Source organism: Sapajus apella, unplaced genomic scaffold, assembly GCF_009761245.1.
Source record: "Sapajus apella isolate SASKATOON/1434 unplaced genomic scaffold, GSC_monkey_1.0 scaffold72, whole genome shotgun sequence".
NCBI classification, from domain to species: domain Eukaryota; kingdom Metazoa; phylum Chordata; class Mammalia; order Primates; family Cebidae; genus Sapajus; species Sapajus apella.
The window spans coordinates 2562688-2583773 of NW_022437012.1; the positions used below are offsets into that span (position 1 = coordinate 2562688).

Genomic DNA, 21086 nt, shown 5'->3' on the forward strand with positions numbered 1-21086 from the left:
AGTTTGGTGCCTTCAGTTGCTCTCCTCCCAGCCTCACATCAGGGTAAGTCAGCTGTGGGGGAGTCATCCAGGGAACCGCCCCAGGCTCTGTGTCTTACCTCCCTCTTAGACATTCTGGATCTATCTGGGGACTTTGGGTTCAGACTTGGCATTAAGGTGGTTGCTCTAAGTCCCTGGCTCTTGGAGGTCACACTTTGCTTAGACAGGGCCCTCAGTTTCCTGGTTCCTGATCCCGCTGTCTCCCAGACCTCTGTTGAGAAGTCCCAACCCAGAGGGGAGGAGGCCAAACCTGGGTTCTGAGTGAAGTTGTCTACCCGCTGTAGCAAGTGCTTGTGGCTGACACGGACCCAGGTGAGCTGGGCCTGCAGGACTTCCAGCCTTGATGCACGCTGAGCCAGGTGTTCTCCAGGGCGTGTTGACTGCAGCAAGGAGAAGGATGGGCTGTCCTCAACGGCCAGAGTGTCATTGGAAAAATACATCTCTAGGACCCAGAGCCGCTCCTGCAGATTCAGAACTAGACCCCACCCCACAGCCTTCTTTTAGGGATTGAGGCATTTAAGCATATCCCTGACATCCTTGTGTCATATGTGCATAACTTCTAGGGGGCCCTGAATTCGTACACACAAAGTCCGTGTGCTGTCAGGACCTAGTGTGAGCCCAGAGCCTTTTCTGCATCTTGACCATGTGTGCTCCACACTCAGGCATGACATGGCACATCCACAAAACATTTCTGCATGGCCTAAATCTGTGCGTACTGCATCCACTATCAATCTCCAACCTTCAAGCAGTTAAGACCTTCCTGCATGCTCCGGGCGTGGATGCATGACAGCTAACATGCTGGTCTGACCTAAATATGTGCAAGCTGCATTGGTGTGTGATCTTAATACATACATGACGTGCTTATGACAACTGTGCATTCAGTGTTCCTGAGTAACTTCAGTGTCTGCTCACGGAATTACCTCATGACTTTAACCTTAAGACTGGGAATACTTCAAAAGTCAAATCATGATCAAATGGACTTGGATCAGCAAAGCCCTTCCCACTCAGAGACTGGGACTCTTTGATGTCAGATGCGTGTGGCATACCCTGTGTGAAATCATTGCGTCTTTCACTGCTTAGACACACACAGGCTCACTAGTGCATTCTCAGGGTCTCTCTCTCCCTCTCTCATGGACACATACACACAACATACACTGCCTCTTCGCTCCTCCCACCACTGTGGCTACCAGGGGCTGAGACTCTCTCCCAGCAGATGGGAGCAGTGGCCCAAGGCTCTCCACTCACCCTGAGCCCTTCATAAGAGGGGCCCTGGTGGGTCACCCCCTCCCCCACAGGAGGGACTACACATGACCAAGCCTGCCTTACCTTGGACCACCAGCAGCCCGGCACCCACGGTGAGCAGGATGAGGTAGATGACCACCACAGCCAGACAGAAGTTCACCCCATTTCTCCTCTTGGGCTTTGGATCTGAAACACAAGCCAGGCAGAAGGCTGCAGCTGCAGAGAGCACAGCACAGGGAGTCCCCGCCTCCTCCGGGCCCTACTCCATGTGAGCAGGGGGCATCCTGTGAGGTCAGCTGGGAAAGACACCAAAAGCTCATACCCCCAAATCAGCCCCCGATCCTCCTTCTTGCCACAAAGCAAAAATTCCCACTGTTGGTCACTCATCTGTGTGGCTGGGCAAATAAAAATCTGTGCCATATATCATTTGCTGGAAGAGGTGTTAGATCAACTTTGTTCACCATTGAAGCCCCAGCATGGTGCCTGGCCCTGCTGGGTTCTCAATCTGTGTTTGTGGAATGAATTATGAATTGATGTGTTCAAATTCCAAAACTCTGGGAAAAGGAGGGTTGTTCGCATTTAGCAAACAAGTAGTGAGGCTTGGAGAAATTGAATAACTTAGTAGGTTATAAGAAGCAGATCTGGAATTCATGTCTAGGTCTTATTTTTTTTTCTTTAGATTTTTAAATTATAAAAGTAAAACATGGTTGATATATTTTATCAAATAATGTACAGGGCATGACAAGGGTAATAATCATCCCTCAACCCCCAAATGTCCTAACCCAATGAGATACGCTCTATTAGCATTCCAGGGTGTGGTCTTCCTCCATCCCTCCTGCCCAGAAATTCTATAAACCCATATAGTCTGAGACAGACTTTTTTCTTTTAATCTTATCAGTGATATCATAGTACACAAAATACCACATATTGCTTTTCACAGTGAAAGATTTTCATGGATATTTTCCTAGTTTTCTTTGGAGAGAAAGATTAGCTGCCCAATATTCCTTAGAGACAAAAGCCACAGTTCAGGCTACCATTTCCCTTTTGATGAGCTATTTTCAGTTTGCGACATTACAAAAGAGGATGTAGTAATTCTTGCCTGGAAGTCCTGACTCTAGTCTCTCATCAGCTGTTACTCTGGCTTGTTTATGGGTATTAAAGGGAGGACCACAGACTGCAGAAGGCCCTGCAGTTTCCTATGCTCACGTTAAATGAGCACCTATTCCATACCAGGTATTTACCAACATCATCTCCAGCCATTGCAGCAATCCTGCAAGGTAGGCATGGTCACACTCCTTTACAGAGGAGAGAGCTGGGGTTAAAAAGTTAAGGTGACAGGTGACATGGTAGGCATGTGAACCCAGGTTGGTCTAACTCCAAGGCCTAAGCTTGCCTCACTAGCCTGCACTGACCACTGCCCCTAGGAAAGATCCAGCTGAAATGGACCCCAAGTGCACATCTGAAAGGGAAAGAGATTATAATTAAGCAGCCCTAGGGGATGTGTGCCCAACCATGTTTGCTTTTGTGATAGGGGCAGGTGGGTTTTCAGTTGACTAATGTGACAGATCCACTTAAACCCCAGATCCTCTCCTATCCCCTGCAGCTCCTGTGTTTACCCTGCTGATGCTCCTTTCAATCCCTGCACAGCGGGGACCCCTGCTTGAGAATTACCCAGATGAACAATGATCTAGGGGTAGCTCTGGCAGCACAGAGAGAAATGGTTTTGTTGGTAGGTTGCTTGTTTAGCTAGTGGTACTTGATCATACTCAGTTTAGCATGGAGTGCCCCTTCTCCTCCATACCCCGCCCCACAAAATTCAGGCTCACATAGCAGCTTGAGTGAGCCCCACAACCCACAACCTGGCCAAGTCACTTCCTGCTGTTAGCCCTTCAGTGATGGCTCACTGCTCCCAACCTGGCACCTGAAGCCCCTCTGGCCAGCTCTCCTGTGGCTGAGTTTCCATGTCACACCTCCACACGGATCCTGACCAATGGCTAGGCCAGATGACAAATGGTTGCATCCTCCTGACTTGGAGAGATGCATGTTCTCTGAATATTGGCTCTCTTCCTTCCCTTTCATAAGACTAATTTCTGCTCACCCTTGGAAGTTCAGTAGAGCCCTTCCTGCTTCAGGATACCTCCTCTGGCTCCTCTGGGCTGGGTGGAACCTGCCCTCCCCTGGCTCTCCCACATCACTCTGTTTCTCTCTGCCAGAGCACTGATCACCCTGGATTGTGTCTGTTTATGTCTCTGTCTCTCTAAAATGGCCTGGAACCTTTTTGAGCTGTATTCCAGCACCAACATGGTATCTGGCACACAATATGCTGTGAAGACGATGACTGAATAGACGAATGAATGAGTGGCTGCAGAAGTTTCGGTGCTGAACATGTGCAGAGTTTGGAGTGTTGAAAGGACCTCAAGAATCCAACTCAGGGCTTCGGGTATTCATGCAACCATCATGATGAAGATGGGTGTCACACAAGGGGAGCCTCACATTTAACACAAAGTGGTGGATGGCAAATTGGTAAATACAGTGTCATGGACAGCACTGTTTTGGGACAGCACTACATTTTATAAAACATAACATCATGGGAATGGAAAGGCGAACTGTGCTTCAGAGACACAGGTATTACAGAGGTCGGAGGTGGGAGCAAGCATGGAAAATACAGATATTTTAAAACCATGTGGTCAGAGCATGGTGGAAGGCATGAGAGTAAGGATACAATGAGAAAAAAATGAGTTTCGGTAATACCGTGAGAATAGTTCATGGATAGCCATCCAGGCCCAGAATGCTGTTTAAATTCAGAGCTACCACCTGGCATAGAGGCAAAGTATCTTAGAAACTGGGAACATGAAGCCTGTAGGCCTATCTAACCCACTCTGCACAAATGGAGGGTCTGATGAAGTCTTTAGCCTCTACACTGTTCATTTCATATCTTAGACAGTAGAAGAAACTATAAAGAAAACATCTATTCTGGATCAGGTTTGACCAAAGAGGAAGAACTGCTTGACATGAGAGGGTAAAAACAGCCTCTAGTAAATAAGAATGGGCTTCCCTGGAGTAAACCATGGTGAATAGGGGCAAGGATTTTAGGAAAGCAAGTTTCAAAAATTTGACAGCTCTATTGTCTGGCTCACAATGAAAACATGGTTCCAGAGGGAAATAAAAATAATGTTTCAAGTCTGTAAAAGATCCCAATGAAGAAAAAAACCCTGCACACAAATTCTAGTCTTTCCAGGTCTGCCACCTCCTGGGGTAGCAGAAAGTGCTGGTAGGGTGTCCTCCCACGCTATAGCACTAGTGGACATCGAGCAGGAGTCCCCACCTTACCCTAGCACTGGGCTGCCTGGTGAGCAGACCCAGAGAAGTGATGTCTTCCCTGTGGGCCTGATGTATCTCACTTCCTACCTGGTAGCACCAGGCAGTACTGGAAAGTGCCTTTTCCCCCTGCAGGCGGGACCAGCAGGGGACCAGCAAGAACATTAATTGCACCAGGTAAACAAAGTGGACCAGAAAAACATTGACAAGGCTCTGAAAACTAAATAGTCATTGTACTACAGCCCACAAAAGTAGACCAGAATCTACATAATAAACCTCAACTGTATGACTTTGTGACTGTCTACTAAAATATAAGTTTTAAATAGGACCCAGAATCTCCTACCATACTGTACAAAACATGCATTATACAATGGAAAATTACCTGTCATACCGAGAACAGAGAAAATCACTACTCAGATGAGAGGTGACAATCAAGAGATGCCAGCATTGGGATGACACCGATGTTTAAACTATTCCACAAGAATTTTAAAGCTACTGTAATAAAAGTGCCTTTATAAGCAATTACAAATACTCTTCAAACAGATGTTTTAAAAGCTCGTCAAAAAAGTATAACATATAAAAAATAACCAAATGGAAACTATAGAACTAAAAATGACCAATTAAAGAAGAAAGACTCAGGAGATGGGCTGAATAGTGTAATGCATGTGACAGAGTAAAGAATCAGGTAACTCAATAATATAACAATAGAAATTACTCATCTGAAAAACAGAGAAAATCAGCCGAGGAAAAAACAAAACGAAAACAAACATGAACAGAGCCTCAGAGACCTGTGGGCCAGCAACGAAACACCTAGCATTCGTATCATTGAAGTACTAGAAAAGTGTGAGGCTTAAAAAACATGAAAAGAAATAATGGCTAAAAAATTCCCAAATTTTGTGGAAGATATAAACCTACAGATCAAGAAACTGTGAAAATCCCAAACACGGCAAACTCAAATAAATTCATATCAAGACACATCATAATTTAAAAATTGAAAACATAAAAAGGCATAGAAAATTAAACATCTAAAGAAAAAGAAAAAAATCGCACATTACTTACGAAGGAATAGCAATTTTTTTTTTTTTTAAGTTGGAGTCTCACTCTGTCACCTGGCTGGAGTCCAGTGGCATGATCTCTGCTCACTTCAACCTTCATCTCCTGAGTTCAAGGAGATGCCTCAATTCTCATGCCTCAGCCTCCCAAATAGCTGTGATTACAGGTGCACACCACTACGCCTGGCTAATTTTTATATTTTTAGTAGAGACAGGTTTCACTATGTTAGCCAGGCTGGTCTCAAACTACTGACCTCAAGAGATCCGCCACCTCAGCCTCATAAAGTGCTGGGATTATAGTGAGCCACTGCACCTGGTCAGGAATACCATTTGAATGACAGAAAATTTCTCACTGGAAACTATGGAGACCAGATGTAAGTGGCGCAGCTTATTTTGTGGCTGAAAGAAAAGAATTGTCAACCAGGAATTCAACTGCCAATAAAAATACACTTCAGGACTGGACAAGAAATAAAGACACTCTCAGAGGAAGAGAAATGAAAAGAATATTTTGCTGGCAGAACTAACTTTAAAGAATGAGTGGAGGAAGTCCCCCAAATAGAAAGGAAATGATATAGTAGACTAGAATTTCAAAAAAGACAGAGACTGATAAAACAAGTAAAAATAGGGATATCTACTACACCATCCTTCTCATGAGTTTTAAAAATCACATTTGATTTTAACACAAAAATTATACTGCCTGATGTGGTGTTCAGTGAATGGAATGAAAATAGCAACAATTATATTTAAAAAGTGGAGAAGGCTAAAAGACATAAATGAAAGTAAGATTTCTACATTTGACTCAAATTGGTAAAACGTTGATATGATCTGTATACATATTGCAATACTCCGGTTGTGATAAGTTCTGCATATATATTGCAAAACATAGAGAAACCATTAAGAAAACTATTCAATCAAAAACACTATAAATAAATCAAAATGCAATTCTAAAAATTGTTCAGATAATCCACAGGAAGGCAAGAAAAGAGAAATACATGAATGGAAAACAAAGAAAAAGCAAAAACAATAAGATGGCCAATTTAGGCCTTGACATATCAATAATTACTTTCAGTATAAATGGTCTAAATAGAGGACAGGTATTGTCAAACTATATTAAAAACTTAATCCAACTATGTGCTATAAATAAGAAATCAAAACAACAGAACTTCAAAATACATGAAGCAAAAACTAATTTAACTGAAAATGAAAATAGACAATAATAATTATAATTGGGACTTTAACACCCACTTTCAGAAATTGATGGTAACTCTGCAAAGTTACAGAAGAACTAAACACTACCATGACTGATTGATAGTATCTAATGAACACATAGAATACTCCAGGTAGCAACAGCAGAATGTACATCATTTTCAAAGACACATGGAATATTCACCAAAATAGACCATATCTAAGTCATAAAACAAATTTCAACAAAATGAAACAATTAAATTATACAGAATATGCTATTTACCAATAATACAACGAAAGTAAAAATCAACAACGGATAGGCAACAGAAAAATCTCCAAACATTTGGAACATTTAAAAAAGTACTTCTATATGGTGCATGGATCATTAAGAAAGTCTCAAAAAATTTAAAAATAAATATGAATGGAAATGAAAATACAACATTTTAAAATTTATGGGATAGAAACAAAAGCAGCTCTGAACAGAAAAATTATAGCACAAACTGCTTATAAATAAAAAAGGCCTCCAATCAACACACTAAGTTTCTTCCTTAAGAAAATAGAAAAGAGCAAAATAAATCCTAATCACCTAGTAAAAGGAAATAATAAAAATAAGAATATAAATAAATAAAATTTAAAATAGGAAGACAGAAAAAAATCAATGAAACAAGTGCTAGCTCTTTGAACAAAATCAATAAAATTGACAAACCTCCAGCAAGACTGACAAAAACAAAAATGAAAGAAGACACAGATAGCCAATATCAGAAATGTAACAGGTGCTATTACTGCAGATCTTGGAGCCATTAAAAGAAAATAAGAAAATACTATTATTAACTTTATGCTCAATTTAAAGGAAATGGGCCAGTTTCTGAAAAGCCACAAACTACCAAAACTCAGTCAGGGTGAAATAGATAATCTGAATATCTATAATCATTAAATAAATCTAAATTTTAATTTAAAACCTCCAAGAAACGAAATATTCAGGCCCAGATAGTTTAACCAGCACATCCTAATAAACATTTAAAGAAGAATTAGCACCAATTTTATACAACCTCTTATAGAAGAGAAATAAACTCTTTCTAACTCATTTTATGAGGTCAGAATGACCCTAATATAAAAACCAAAGATAGTCCATTCTGCAGTTCTGTATCTTTTAAGTGGAACATTTAGGCCATTTACATTCAATGTTAGTATCGAAATGTGAGGTATCATTGCATTCACCATGCGTTCTGTTATCTGTGTACTTTGTTTTTTTTGGCTTTTTAACTTGTATTTTTGTTTTATAGGTCCTGTGTGATTTATGCTTTAAAAAAGTTCTATTTTGATGTGTTTCCAGGATTTGTTTCAAGATTTAGAGCTCCTTTTAGCAGTTCTTATAATGGTGGCTTGGTAATGGTGAATTGTCTCAGCATTTGTTTGAAAATGACTGTGTCTTTCCTTCATATATAATGCTTAGTTTTGCTGGATACAAAATTCTTGGCTGACAATTGTTTTGTTTGAAGAGGTAGAAGATAGGACCCCAATCCCTTCTAGCTTGTAGGGTTTCTGCTGAGACATCTGCTGTTAATCTGATAGGTTTTACTTTATAGGTTATCTGGTGCTTCTGTCTCACAGCTCTTAAGACTCTTTCCTTCATCTTAACTTTGGATAACCTAATGACAAGGTGTCTAGGAGAAGATCTTTTTGTGATGAATTTCCCAGGCATTCTTTGTGCTTCTTATACTTCCATGTGTGTGTCTCTAGCAAGGCTGGGGAAGTTTTCCTTGATTATTCCCCCAAGTATGTCTTCCAAGCTTTTAGAATTGTCTTCTTCCTCAGGAACACCGATTATTCTTAATTTTGGCTGTTTAACATAATCTCAGACTTCTTGGAGAGTTTGTTCATATTTTCTTATTATTTTTTCTTTGTTGGATTGAGTTAATTCAAAGACTTTGTCTTTGAGCTCTGAGCTTCTTTCTTCTACTTGTTCAATTCTATTGCTGAGACTTTCCAGAGCATTTCACATTTCTAAAAGTGTGTCCAAAGTTTCCTGAATTTTTTGTTGTTTTTTCTTTGAGCTATCTATTTCCTTGAATATTTCTCTTTTCACTCGTGTATTATTTTTCGGTTTTCCTTGCATCGGGCTTCGCCTTTCTCTGGTCCCTCCCTGATTAGCTTATTAACTAACCTCCTGAATTCTTTTTTGGGGAAATTGGGGATTTATTCTTGGCTTGGATCGATAGTGTGATTTCCGGGGGCGGGGTGTTGCTGAGCCTTGTTTTGTCAAATTACCAGGGTTGGTTTTCTGATTTCTTCTCATTTGGGTAGGTTCTGTCAGAGGGAAGCCTAGGGCTGAAGGTTGTTGTTTAGAATGTTTATCCCATGGGTGTTCCCTTGATGTAATATTCTCTCCCTTTTCCTGTGGATGTGGCTTCCCATGAGTTGAACTGCAGTAATTTTTGTCTCTCTTCTGGGTCTAGCCACTCAGTGAGTCTTCCCAGCTCTGGGCTGGTATTGAGGCTTGTCTGCACAAACTCCTGTGATGTGAACTGCTTATGGGTCTCTCAGCCCTGGATACTGTTCCAGTGAAGGTGGTGGATGTGCTGTGGACTCCATGAGGGTCCTTAGATTTGGTGGTTTAATGCTCTATTTTTGTGCTGGCTGGCCTGCTAGGAGGTGGTGCTTTCTAGAAAACATCAGCTGTAGTAGTGTGGTGGGAAACTGGTGGTGGGAGGGGTCCTAGAACTCCCAAGATCTTGTGTCCTTTGTCTTCTGCTACCAGGGTAGTAGAGAAGGACCATCAGCTCCCACACAAACCAAAGGGCCTGTCTCCCATTGTGCCCCCCACTCCCAACAGCTCCAAGTCTGTTTCCAGGCAGAGGGTGAGATAGGCTTGAAAAGTTTCCTGAGGCTTTCTACCTCCCAGCTGCAAAAGAAAAGAGTTTTCATTCTTCCTCTGCCTGTGAAGTGTGCAAGCTGAATTCACACCCTCCCCTGAGTTGTTGCCAGGATGCTAGAGAACTCCTTCTCCCTGTGGAGTTTTATCCCCTGCTCCTCTGGCCATCTACCTGTGGATCCCTGTGGTGTTAGGCAGGAAGGGGCTGCTTGGGGATCCAGCAAGCTTCTGGGGATTTTCTGTTGCTGCTCCTACCCCTGTATTTCACTTAGCTCATCTCTCTAACTTTATTCAGCTTCAGGTAAAGTCGGAAACTTCTCCTGCAAACACACCTTCAGCTTCTCCAGTGTGGGTGTGTGTTCGGGAGACAAGGGTCTCCCTTTCCCACTTCCATGGCTAGGGCACTCACAGTATTTGGGTTGTCTACTGGGTCCTACTGGAGTGGTTCGCTTCCTTCAGAGGGCCTGTGGATCCTCTCGGGATTGCTGGTTTGTTCTTGAAGTAGATATGGAGCTAAAATTCACAATGTAAGCCTCTGCATGCTGCTCTGTCCAGAGCTGAAAACTAGTCATGCTTCCCATCCATCATGATTCCCCACTGCTTCCAAAACACTTTTACAATGAATAAATAAATTCGCAAAGTTGTAAGACACAATGTCAACACATAAAAATCAACAACATTTCTATATCCTAACAATAAATGGAAACTAAATTAAAAGCATAAGAGAATTGACAATTACACCAAAGAAAATGAAATATTTAGATATAAATCTAATGACATATGTACAAGATCTGTATGCTAAATTAAAAAAAATTTAGTTAAACGAATCAAAGACCTAAGTAAATGGAGAGACATGCATAGTTTGTAAGTCTGCATATAATAAAGATGTCAATTCTCTCTACATTTATGTATAGTTGTAACACAATTTCTATTAAAATTTCAGCAAGTTTTTTTTGTAAGTATAGGCAAGCTGACACTTAAATTTATATGGAAAGGCAAAATCCCTAGAATAGCTAAAGGAATTTTGAAAAGAAGGCTAAAATTTGAGGAATAAGTCTACCTGGTATTAAGGCTTGCAATAATACTGTAGTAATCAGAATACTGTGGTATTGGTGGAGGGATAGTCATACAGATCAATGGAGTAGAATAAAGAAGGCAGAATGAGATGAACGCAAATTTGCCCAAGTTGTTTTTGACAAAGATGTTAAAACAATTCAATAGGGAAAGGACAGCCTTTCAACAAATGGTGTGGAATGGCTATATATTCATGGTCAACAAAATGAAACAAATGAAAACCGTGGCCTAAACCTTATATCATATACAAAAATCAATTCAAAATGGATCACAGGCTGGGCATGGTAGTGTGAGCCTGTAGTCTCAGCTACTTGGGAGGCTGAAGTAGGAGGATCACATGAGCCCATGAGTTTGAAGCTGTAATGCACTATGACCACACTGTGAATAGCCACTGCACACTCCAACCTCGGCAACAGAGGGGGACCCTGTCTCTAAAATATAAAAATAAAAATGAAATAGAGCATGAACTTAACCGTAAAAGGTAAAACTATAAACATTTTAGAATCAGACATAGGAGAAAATCTTTAGCACCAAGGGCTACTAGGTAAAGAGTTCTTAGACGACACCAAAAGCACAATCCATAGATGGAAAAATTGTTAGGTTAGGCCTTATCAGAACTAAAATATTTGGGGCTGTAAAAGACATTGATATGAACATAACACAAGTTACAGACTGGGAGAAGATATTTGCAAATTTCATATCTGCCAAAGGACTTATATATAGAATATATAAAGAATTCTTAAAACCGAACAGTAAAAAAAAAAGATCCAATTAAACATGGGCAAAAGACACAAAGAGACATTTCACTGAAGAGGTTATACAAATGGTAACTAAGCACATCAGAAGATAGCACCATCATTAGGCATTAGGAAAATGTAAATTAAATCTACAATGAAATATCACTATATACCTATGAGGATGTCTACATTAAAAAAATAGTGATAATGTCAAATGCTGGCAAGGTTAGAGAATACTGGATCAGTTGTACTCTGCTGCTGGCAATGTAAAATGGTATAGTCACATTGGAAAATATAGTGACTGCTTCTTGTAAAACCAAACATACACTTAGAATCCAGCAATTGCACTCTAGGGCATTTACTCTGGAGAAATGAGAACTTAAACTCACACAAAAGCATTTACAGAAATGGTCATGGCAACTTTATTCGTAATAGCCCCCCAAACTGGAAACAACCTAAATGTCCTTCTTTGACTGAATGTTTAAAAAATCTGTGATACATTCATATTATGGAATGCTATTCAGCAAGAAGAGCCAGCTATGGACAGATGAGTTTCAAAGGAATTACACTATGTGGAAAAAAAAATCAATCTTAAAGCAGTCACATATTGTGTAATTTCTTTATGTAACATTCCAACAATGGAAAAATTATAGAGATGGGAAACTGATTAGTGGTTGCCAGGGGTTGATGATTGCTGGTGGGGGAGGGAGAAATATGTGGGTTTATTTAGCATAGAATTGGTAGAACTATATTCATACACACAGATGAGTGCATGGAAAACTAATGAATAAGCTCTGTGGGCTGCACCAATATCAATTTTCTGGTTGTGCTATTGTACTGATGCAATGTAAGATATTACCACTGAGGGAGAGTGAGTCAGGGGTTAGAAAGGCTTCTCTGAACATTTTTTGCAACTTTCTCTGAGTCTATAACTATTTCACAACAAAAAGTTAAGACAAAACTCTATGGTAAAGCCAGATGTTTAAAAGATGTTGAGAAATATGAGGATGATGAAGAGCAAAGTCATGACAACGACATGCAATAATAGCAGTCATGTCAGCAAGACTGAGCCTGAACAGACTTGAGGGTTTCAGTTTGTTAAAGGTCACTCTGGAGTATCTTCAGGGAAGGAAGAAAGGGAGGATTAGACTCACTACTGAGAGACAATGGTTAGCGTTAATTAAAACAAACAACCTTAACTTTTCTATGTGTATTTTGTTTCAATATTCTGTCTCAAGAAGAGAAGAATGAAGTTAGTGGAAAGACTATCATGAGGGAAGACAGGAAGCCTGAAGTAGTTGAGAAGTTGGGGTAAGAGGTCCTGACAGGTGCTGTGACTCATGCTTGTAATTCCAACACTTTGAGAGGCTGAGGTGGGTGGATCATTTGAGGTCAGGAGTTGAACACCAGCTTGGCCAACATGGTGAAACCCCATCTCTACTAAAAATATAAAAATTAGCTGGGCATGGTGGCAGACATCTGTAATCCCAGCTACTAGGGAGACTGAGGCAGGAGAATCACTTGAACCTGGGAGATGGAGGTTGCAGTGAGCTGAGATTGTGCCACTGCACTCCAGCCTGGGTGATAGAGTAAGATTCAATCTCAAAAGAGAAAAAGGAAAAAAAAGAGGTCCCGACAGATCACATTGCATTGCCTAACGTGCTTGGCTGTGTGGTAACAGAAGTCCTTCTTGAGAAACCAGACAGGCCAAAAGTGTGACAGGAAACCTAAAGCCACACACAGGTTGGTAATGTTCAAAAAGGTAGAAACAGACACAACCCAGAAAGATATTCTCAACAGGTAAATTCTCTTGTTTAAGCCCAAATGTTCCATTGTTGAGGTGGATGATGGTGCAAAACAGCAGTTGTATGGCTCTGAGGAGAGACCTGGGATTCTGCGGGACCCTGAGGGTCACAGAAGCCAACCCTTTGTTAAATCCCTTCAGGAAACTGAAGCAGTCTTTGTGGTGGTCATTTGTCAGTGGATACATACATCAAATCATCACGTGTGCATAATAAATATATACAGTTTGTATTATTAATTACACTTCTGAAAAGCTAGAATAAGAAAGAAAAGAAAGAGTACCTTAATTCTAATGCAGATAATGGAACGAAAGAGGCTTGCTCTAATGAGGGAGGCTGGAGGTGATGGTGGGAAAGAGGGAGGCAAAGTGCACTGTGCTTGTAGAGGGTGTACTGTGAAATTTACACTCCTCATCATTTTTTTAGATTGATTTTAGAAAAAATAAAGTTTATATTCCAAAAGTTTCTCAAACTCACTTATAAAATTTTCTTCAGTGTGTGGTTAAAACTTTCCTAGTCCAGTATTCTTGGGTAATAAAAAATAGTTTAATATTTTATCATCAGGGAAAAACAGCATTTTATATTTCAATACTAACAACAATAGAGAAATATAAATGAGGAAAATGACATTGCAAATGTTTTCCAGTGCTGTTTTTGGTGAACGATATGTGGGAAGTTTAAGATAATGTATTATCAAAGAAAATAGATATATATTGCCTAAATAAATAAATCTTCAGCAGACAAAAAATAAGTAAGAAGCCAGGAGCCAGCCCTGAGGGGTCACTGCTACAAAGCCTAACAGTGATTATCCTGCATAATGGCACTCTTCTAGAAAATTTTATGTTTTTCACGGTCTTTGTATTAAAAGGCAGAATGTTGTAAATGCATTTAAGAAAATGTTTCATCCAAATTAAAGTAGTTTTATTTTTTTGGTAAGATACTTTTAAATTTTTTATTATTTGTTGGTGGAGATAGGGTCTCACTAAGTTTCCCAGGTCGGTCTCAAACTCCTGGGCTCAAGCAGTCCTGCACTGGCTTGGTTACATTTTTAGTTGATGACACACACAACTCAGGTCAGAAATCTGGGATTCACCCTTAACTCTGTGTCTTCCTCCCCAGCCCTGTCCTGCCATTGCAGTCAAATTGATTTGATTTCTAGTGTTTCTCCAGAGCATTCCCTCTTTTCCTGCCTTCCATCCACTGCTCTTCATCACCTCCTGTTGCCAAGCTCCTCTCTGCCTTCAGCTTCTCTCTCCAGCCATCCCCATGTAGGACCAAGAGCAACCTTACATGCACATTAGTGCCGTTCGGCCCCACATCAGCCCCTTCCTGCTTCCCCACTGACCTCAGGATGAAGTCAAATTTTTTGGTTCCAGCCTCAGTACCCACTGGTCTTTCCCTCCCAGTTTCGGGTGAACCAGCATGGAGTTATTTATATTCCTCTGAATATTTCTTGTGAATACAATACAAACATGTGGCATCCACCCCTGTCCTAGGCACTAACTTCTTTCTCTAATGGACCCTCTTTATTGTTTAAACTTTAAAGAGGTGTCAGCTTTTCCCTCCAGGGCCCCACACCAAGTTAGATCCATCCCTCGAAATCTCAGTCACAACATGGAAATGGTCAGTTAATGGGCGGCTCACACTGTTCCCTCCTGCCAGAGGCCAGAGGCCACGTTTATTCAAGCCTGTTTCCTCAGTGCTGAGTGCAGTGATCTGCTGGAAATAGGTGCTCAGTATGTTTGATCAGCTGACTTTGCTTGAACATCTTCAGTCTCTTAAACAGTTACGTATCCAGAATACTGCATTCTGAGAACTTCCAAACAGCCAATGATTATTACAGCAATTAGCACTCATGCCTTTCTCTGTTATTACACTGCAAATGCCTAGAGGCAGAGCCCCAGATGCTTCATCTTTGTATCCCTAAAAATTCCATACAGGGACCTGGACAGATGGGTGTGGGATGAGAAAGACACTCTGGCCAGGAGACAGAGCCACCACTGTTCCTGCATAGACAACTTCCAGGAAAGCCTGGGAGTGGGAATGACTGATCACCTTGGAAGATGAGCCCAAGAGAATATCATAGACTAGGAAATCAGAGATCCTTTGTAGAATGCAAGCCCACCCATGATTTCAAATATTACAAATTCTAGAAGATTTTAAAAATACGTCACCTGTGGAATGCCAAGTGAGAAAATAAAGACAACAGAATTGACGGAATATTATAGACCTGAATTTAATCCAAGACAAACTAATTATGAAACTATGAGCATATTTCAGCCAACACAAAATACAGAATATGTTTCTTGACCAGCACATCAGCTAAAACAGAAATTCCCTTAATGAATTTTAAAGAAGCTGTGATTTGAAAGCTGTGGTGCTTCAGTTTTGTGGTCTCCTTTCAGTGCCCCCGTTTTGAGTTTTCATTTTATCACCCAACCTGTGTGTCAGAATAAGACACTCACAAAAAAGGAGACATTTAATAAGCATTGACATTTATCTAAGGAAAAATATTTAAGTATAACTAAATCAACAGTGAAGCTAAGAAAAATCTGACTATATGCTAAAGATACAGCATCTATTATTAGCATTACAGGAATTCCAAATTGAAGCACTCCAGACACGTACTAGTGAGGGTTAGGTGCAAAATGCATCAATAGGGCAAACCTAGACTCTCTATTGACTTGTCTATTTTTGTGTCTAGCTAGCAGAAAGACTACATTTCTGGTCAATTCCATTATTGGGGAATAGTACTTTACCATTGATTTCAAAGGACTCCATTGCCATTTGGTCAAAAGCTGCTTGTTGGATCCCACTCAAGAATTTGTCCTCCTTGAGAATTTCCTTATTTCTCATTGCCAAGCTTTATAGATGGCCAAAGTCCTGGAGCCAGCAGAAATGCACCCTCAAGAGGAACCACTCGGAGAAAGATCCTTCCCATCGAACCACTATAGCTTGTTGTAAACCTCGCAGCACTTCCGTTTGGTTTTGATTTCTGAATTTTCAGAGTGTTTCCTGACATGGTCAGGATTGGGCATTTCTCAAAAATGTGTTAATCACATGTGGATCTCCTGTATAGTGCCGCTGCTTATTAAGGGGGATTGAGGAAGCTTTGGGGCACAAGTTATAGGCCTCTGAAAGCACCCCCTCACTCCCAGGTTCCTGGGACCCAAAAGCTGGGTGGCTTCAGAGAGTGCCAACCAATCCCTGCCGTGGGTGCAGACTCAGCTCACTGTCCCAGGACCTCTCCAACCCACAGTGAAATCTCCCTCCTCTCACCTACCTCAGCCTTTAGAGTTCATCCTTGCTGCTCAAAGTGTGGTCCATGGACCAGCAGTACCAGTGTCATCTGAGAACTTGTTAGAAATGCAAGTTCACTTGTTCTAGCAATAAGTCTCTCGTGTCACCCCATCAGATCGACTCCAAATCTACAGCTTAACTAGATCCCCAGGCAATTTATATATACATTAAAGTTTGAGAAGCACTGCTCTGAACCACACATTTTAGCACTTAGTAATTTTTCTTGTAGTTTTCCCATGTTCTCTGTGTGTGTGTGTACACATAAACATACATGTGTACAGGTGTACAGGTGTCCTTGTCCTGGCCCCAGTGAGATCTGAGCTCCTTAAGAAAAGAAACCACTTCCCTCTCTCCCTCCTTTCAGGCATGTCTACCAGGAATGCTGTATAGCATGGTGGTTAAGACCCAGACACTAAGAGCTGGCTTCAAATTCCACCTCTTCCACACAGGAGCTGTCTGGCCTTGGGCAAAGCACTTGAGCTTTGAGCATCCCACTTTTCTCTTTGTAAAAATAAGGAAGATATTAATTTTGTGAGCCTTAAATGAATTAAATAATGTAAGGTGGCTAGGATGGAAGTGTTAGGTAATAAACACTATGGTCATGTTATTATTATCCCTAGAGACATTGTGAGCCTGCTGGGTGCCAAGGAGATGAAGAAATGGCTTTTTTTTCCCTTAAAGATATTCACAATCTAGCATGCAAGACAGATGCGGCTACAACTAGATTCCAGAAAAACTGCTGTGAAGTGCAGCAAAGGTTGATGTCCCTGAGAAGACAGAAGTGCCTGGAGGCAGGGGAGACAGGGCAGAAATACGACAAAAAGCTTTGTCATCTGAATCAAGAGATATCAGAGCTATGCTTAAAGGAATAACGGGGGATCGAACCAGAGCAACATGAGGCAAGGACCCTCCAGGGAGGAAGGAGAGCAGGTGCAGCATCTCAGAGGTGGGACAGCCCGGGACAGGGGAGCCATAGACTTTTGGCCTATTTGGAATGTAAGAGGTGAGGAAGACAGGTGACAGGAGGTGAAGCTAAGCCAGGATAAGTCACTTTCTTTGGCCTGTGGTATGGCAGAAAGTGAAAGGGGATGAAACTCAGGAAAGTGAGTTCCTAGCAGTGGTCTGAAAAGCAGAGGTCCCCCGTGGTGCCCACAATTTCAACATTCAGGAAGCCGCTGTACCAGAGGACAAAGAGCAGAAGCTAGCACAGAAAAATTTAAAGGGGAGAATTGGAAATGAGGAAGTGATGGCTCAAGCCAGCGTTTGGGAGGTAGATAGGGCCAGATAATTGAGGAGACAGGGGATTTCCCCACTGGAGGTCAATCCCGCAGGCAAAATAACCTTCTCGCTTAGCGTAGCAGCGTTCCCTGCTCTGCCTCTGCCTCTGCCTGGTCAGCTCAGCTTTGATTCTCATGGGTGTGGGGAGGGGACTTATTAGAAAATATCAGGAGCTAATTACTGAGGATCCCTGTTCTTAGAGGAAGCACTTAGTGAATGTCAAGCATAGTCACTTCACCTCTGGCTGTGGGGCCAGAGACACTTGGGTTCCAAATTCAACTCTTTCATTAACTTGCTGTGTGGCCTTAGTTGACTTACTTCTCTGAACCTCCACACTAAGTAATGGTTTGTACAAGCATTAATTCGTATCCAGGATTTACTGTTATGCCAGGCGCTGTGCTAGACATTTATACACATTGCTCAACACTCATAACTTACAACTTGCCTCAAACTGTGTGGTTAGAAAGAGCTATATCAGAATTTGAATCCAGACTCTCTGCCTCTATAACCTGATTTAATTCTGGTTTAATCCAGGGGTTCCAATCCAGAGGTTTACAGCAGAGAAACTTTTTGAAAATACACATGCCAGTTTACCATCCCAAGCCTGAGGCTCTGGTTTTAATAAAAATTTCAGAAGGAGCTCTAATGTGCACTGGGCTTAGGATCACTGAGCAGTATAATGAGGCACTTGTGCAGCGTGGCCTTGCGACTCCATCCTAGGAAGATCCATTAGGTTGAATCATATGAAATGACTGATATTCATCCATTTTTCACGTGCAATAAATGAATACCTTATATGATTCAAGCTAATCCATTCACCCTGTAGAATCTGCGAATCGGGGATTAGGATGAAGCAATAAGTCACTAGCCTTGAGTGCAAAAGATTAGATAATCGAGATAAATAACATTTTAGTGCAATATTTTTAAAAAATCAAATTAAATGCAAAAGTTCTGTGATGAACCAAATGCCAACATTTTAAAGGAAGACAGATTCCCACCTTGCACATACAATGACTCCTCATTTGCTCTCTCATTAGCTCTGTGTTTCAGCATCCCTATTATAAAATGGGACATCCAGAGTGTCCTGTTTGCCCGTAGAATGGGAGTGTGGATCAAATAAAATAATAAGTAAGTACGTTTGTAACAAAAGGGCTATATGTAGATTAACATCTTATATTGAGAGAGCATGTAATATGAAACTCCTGCATTGTCAATGAATCCCTTAAAAATCTTTTAAGTCTTCTATAATATGCAAAACACACAATTTAGGAAATATGGTAGAGTCTCTTCTGAAGTGTTGCTCAGACACTTCTATCTCCAGGAACACAGATCCAGCTGTTTCTTCCTGGGTGAAGTGGTTGATTGCCTTTGGAGACCAAGTTGTCCAAGAAATGCAGGGTCTGGCTTCATTTGTCTAGCAGCATGCATATAATTGGATTGGAGTATTTAAATGTGCATTTGGAGAGGCCTCAAAGCCCAATCAAGTCCTGATATTCTTTGAGGTGATGGCCAAGTGGCTCCCAATGCTTTATCACACAGGAGTGGTGGGGCAAGTGTGGCTGCTTTTAATGGTCTCCATGGAGCCTGATTTCCTATCAACTAGTGGGCTCCAAATTAGTTCAGTCAGTGGGAACTAATTTGGCAGACCACCAGGAAGAACCCTTGAGCAACCCAACTCCAGTTTAAAACTGGGACATCCACATTAATCCATGATATAAAAATCATGGGCGCAAGCACATGTGAACAAAACTAACCAACCAACCCACAGCAGACAGGTGATTCAAGCCTTGAGGGCTACTCTGAAGCCCCTTCACACATCTTCTTGGTCACCTGCCTGTACCCACCAGCAGAAGGGATGGACAGCCTGGACTGAAGAGAATGTATAAAAGAGAAACATTTAAAAGTTCTATCTATTGACTTCATTTTTACTGCCAGTTCTAAGTGCCCGGGCCTACCTAAGCTCTTGGTACTTAACGAAGCTCAAGAACTGTTGATTATTTAAAAATTAGAGAAAATCAACAAAACAAATGACCATCAGCAGGTGAATGAATTGCGGCCTTTCTATGCAATGGAATCTATGAGACCTATCTATCTGTGAGTCTCAGAATCCATTATGCTGAGCAAAAGATGCTAGCCTTCAAAGAGAACATATAGTATGATTCCATTTATACAGGCAAAACTCATTCAAAGTGTCAGAAAACAGAGCCATTGGGTTCTAGGGTGAGAATAGGCGGGACTCCACCACAGTGGAACACAAAGAAAACTTCTAGGGAGTTGAAAGTATGCTGTATCTTGATTGAAGTGTTAGTTAAAATGTCACTAAACTTTACATTTGAAGTATGTGCATTTTATGGTATGTAAATCAAAACTCAATAAAGTTAATTAAAACAGAATTTAAACGACAAAGATGAAAGAATCATTCTTGTTGGACATTGACCCAACTCACAGAAGTTTGTCTTTTTGAGAGCCATTGGAAAGACAGGGTGACAGTGCCAGCCTCCCAGTGACAGTTGTGTACTGGCCACCCACAGCCTCTCTCGCCTGATGAGGGTCCTTACACAAGCTGGTGTGGCAGGCCAATTCTCCCTGACAATCACACAGGTGGGCGTGACAGTCACACACACAGGCCTGCATAGAACCCCAGTTACACAGACAAATTTCCACAGAGCTGCCTTAACATTGAGCAAATAGTTAAACCTAGGGAAATCAGTGCCCAGACATCAAAGCTATAAATGAAACATGGTCAGTAGGAGCCTTGCATGGGCTTCTCCCTAACCTAGAGCAAGCCAAAATAATAGAGACAGTCTTACATTCCTAGTGCCAACACCTGTCTTGGATCGACAAAATCTGAGACAAGTCAAGGTAACAGAGGCAGCTGTTTGAATAGATTCATTGGAGAGTCTAAGGCAGCTCTCCAGACCAAGTTGCAAAGGAGATAACATAGAAGTGATCACTTTGGTATCACAGTAGACAGGCATTGAAGGTACTGGGGCCCTTTCAATTGGACTTAGCAAGCATTTTTTGTCTCTGACCTTCTAGCTGAAACAAAATTAGTTACCAGTATATCTAGGTGAATACTATACAGCATGTAGGCACATAACCCCAACCTATATAAGCACAAAGAAAATGATAACAATTTGGGCTTGTCTGGTGGAATTATCTCTGGCCTTCTCCCAGTCTCTGGTTA

At 41.3% G+C, this 21086-nt stretch overlaps 1 protein-coding gene across 1 annotated transcript in view; it reads right to left on the reverse strand.

Annotated features, from left to right (window-relative positions):
• The window catches only part of MARCO (macrophage receptor with collagenous structure), a 41344-nt gene extending 25019 nt beyond the window's left edge, over positions 1–16325 (reverse strand). The window contains exons 1-3 of the mRNA XM_032250654.1: positions 16081–16325; positions 1366–1467; positions 290–514 (exon numbers count right to left, since the gene is read on the reverse strand). Of these exons, the coding sequence (XP_032106545.1) occupies positions 290–514; positions 1366–1467; positions 16081–16177 (424 nt within the window). The 5' untranslated portion in view covers positions 16178–16325. The remainder of the gene's footprint in view (positions 1–289; positions 515–1365; positions 1468–16080) is intronic.
• Positions 16326–21086: the final 4761 nt, after the last annotated feature.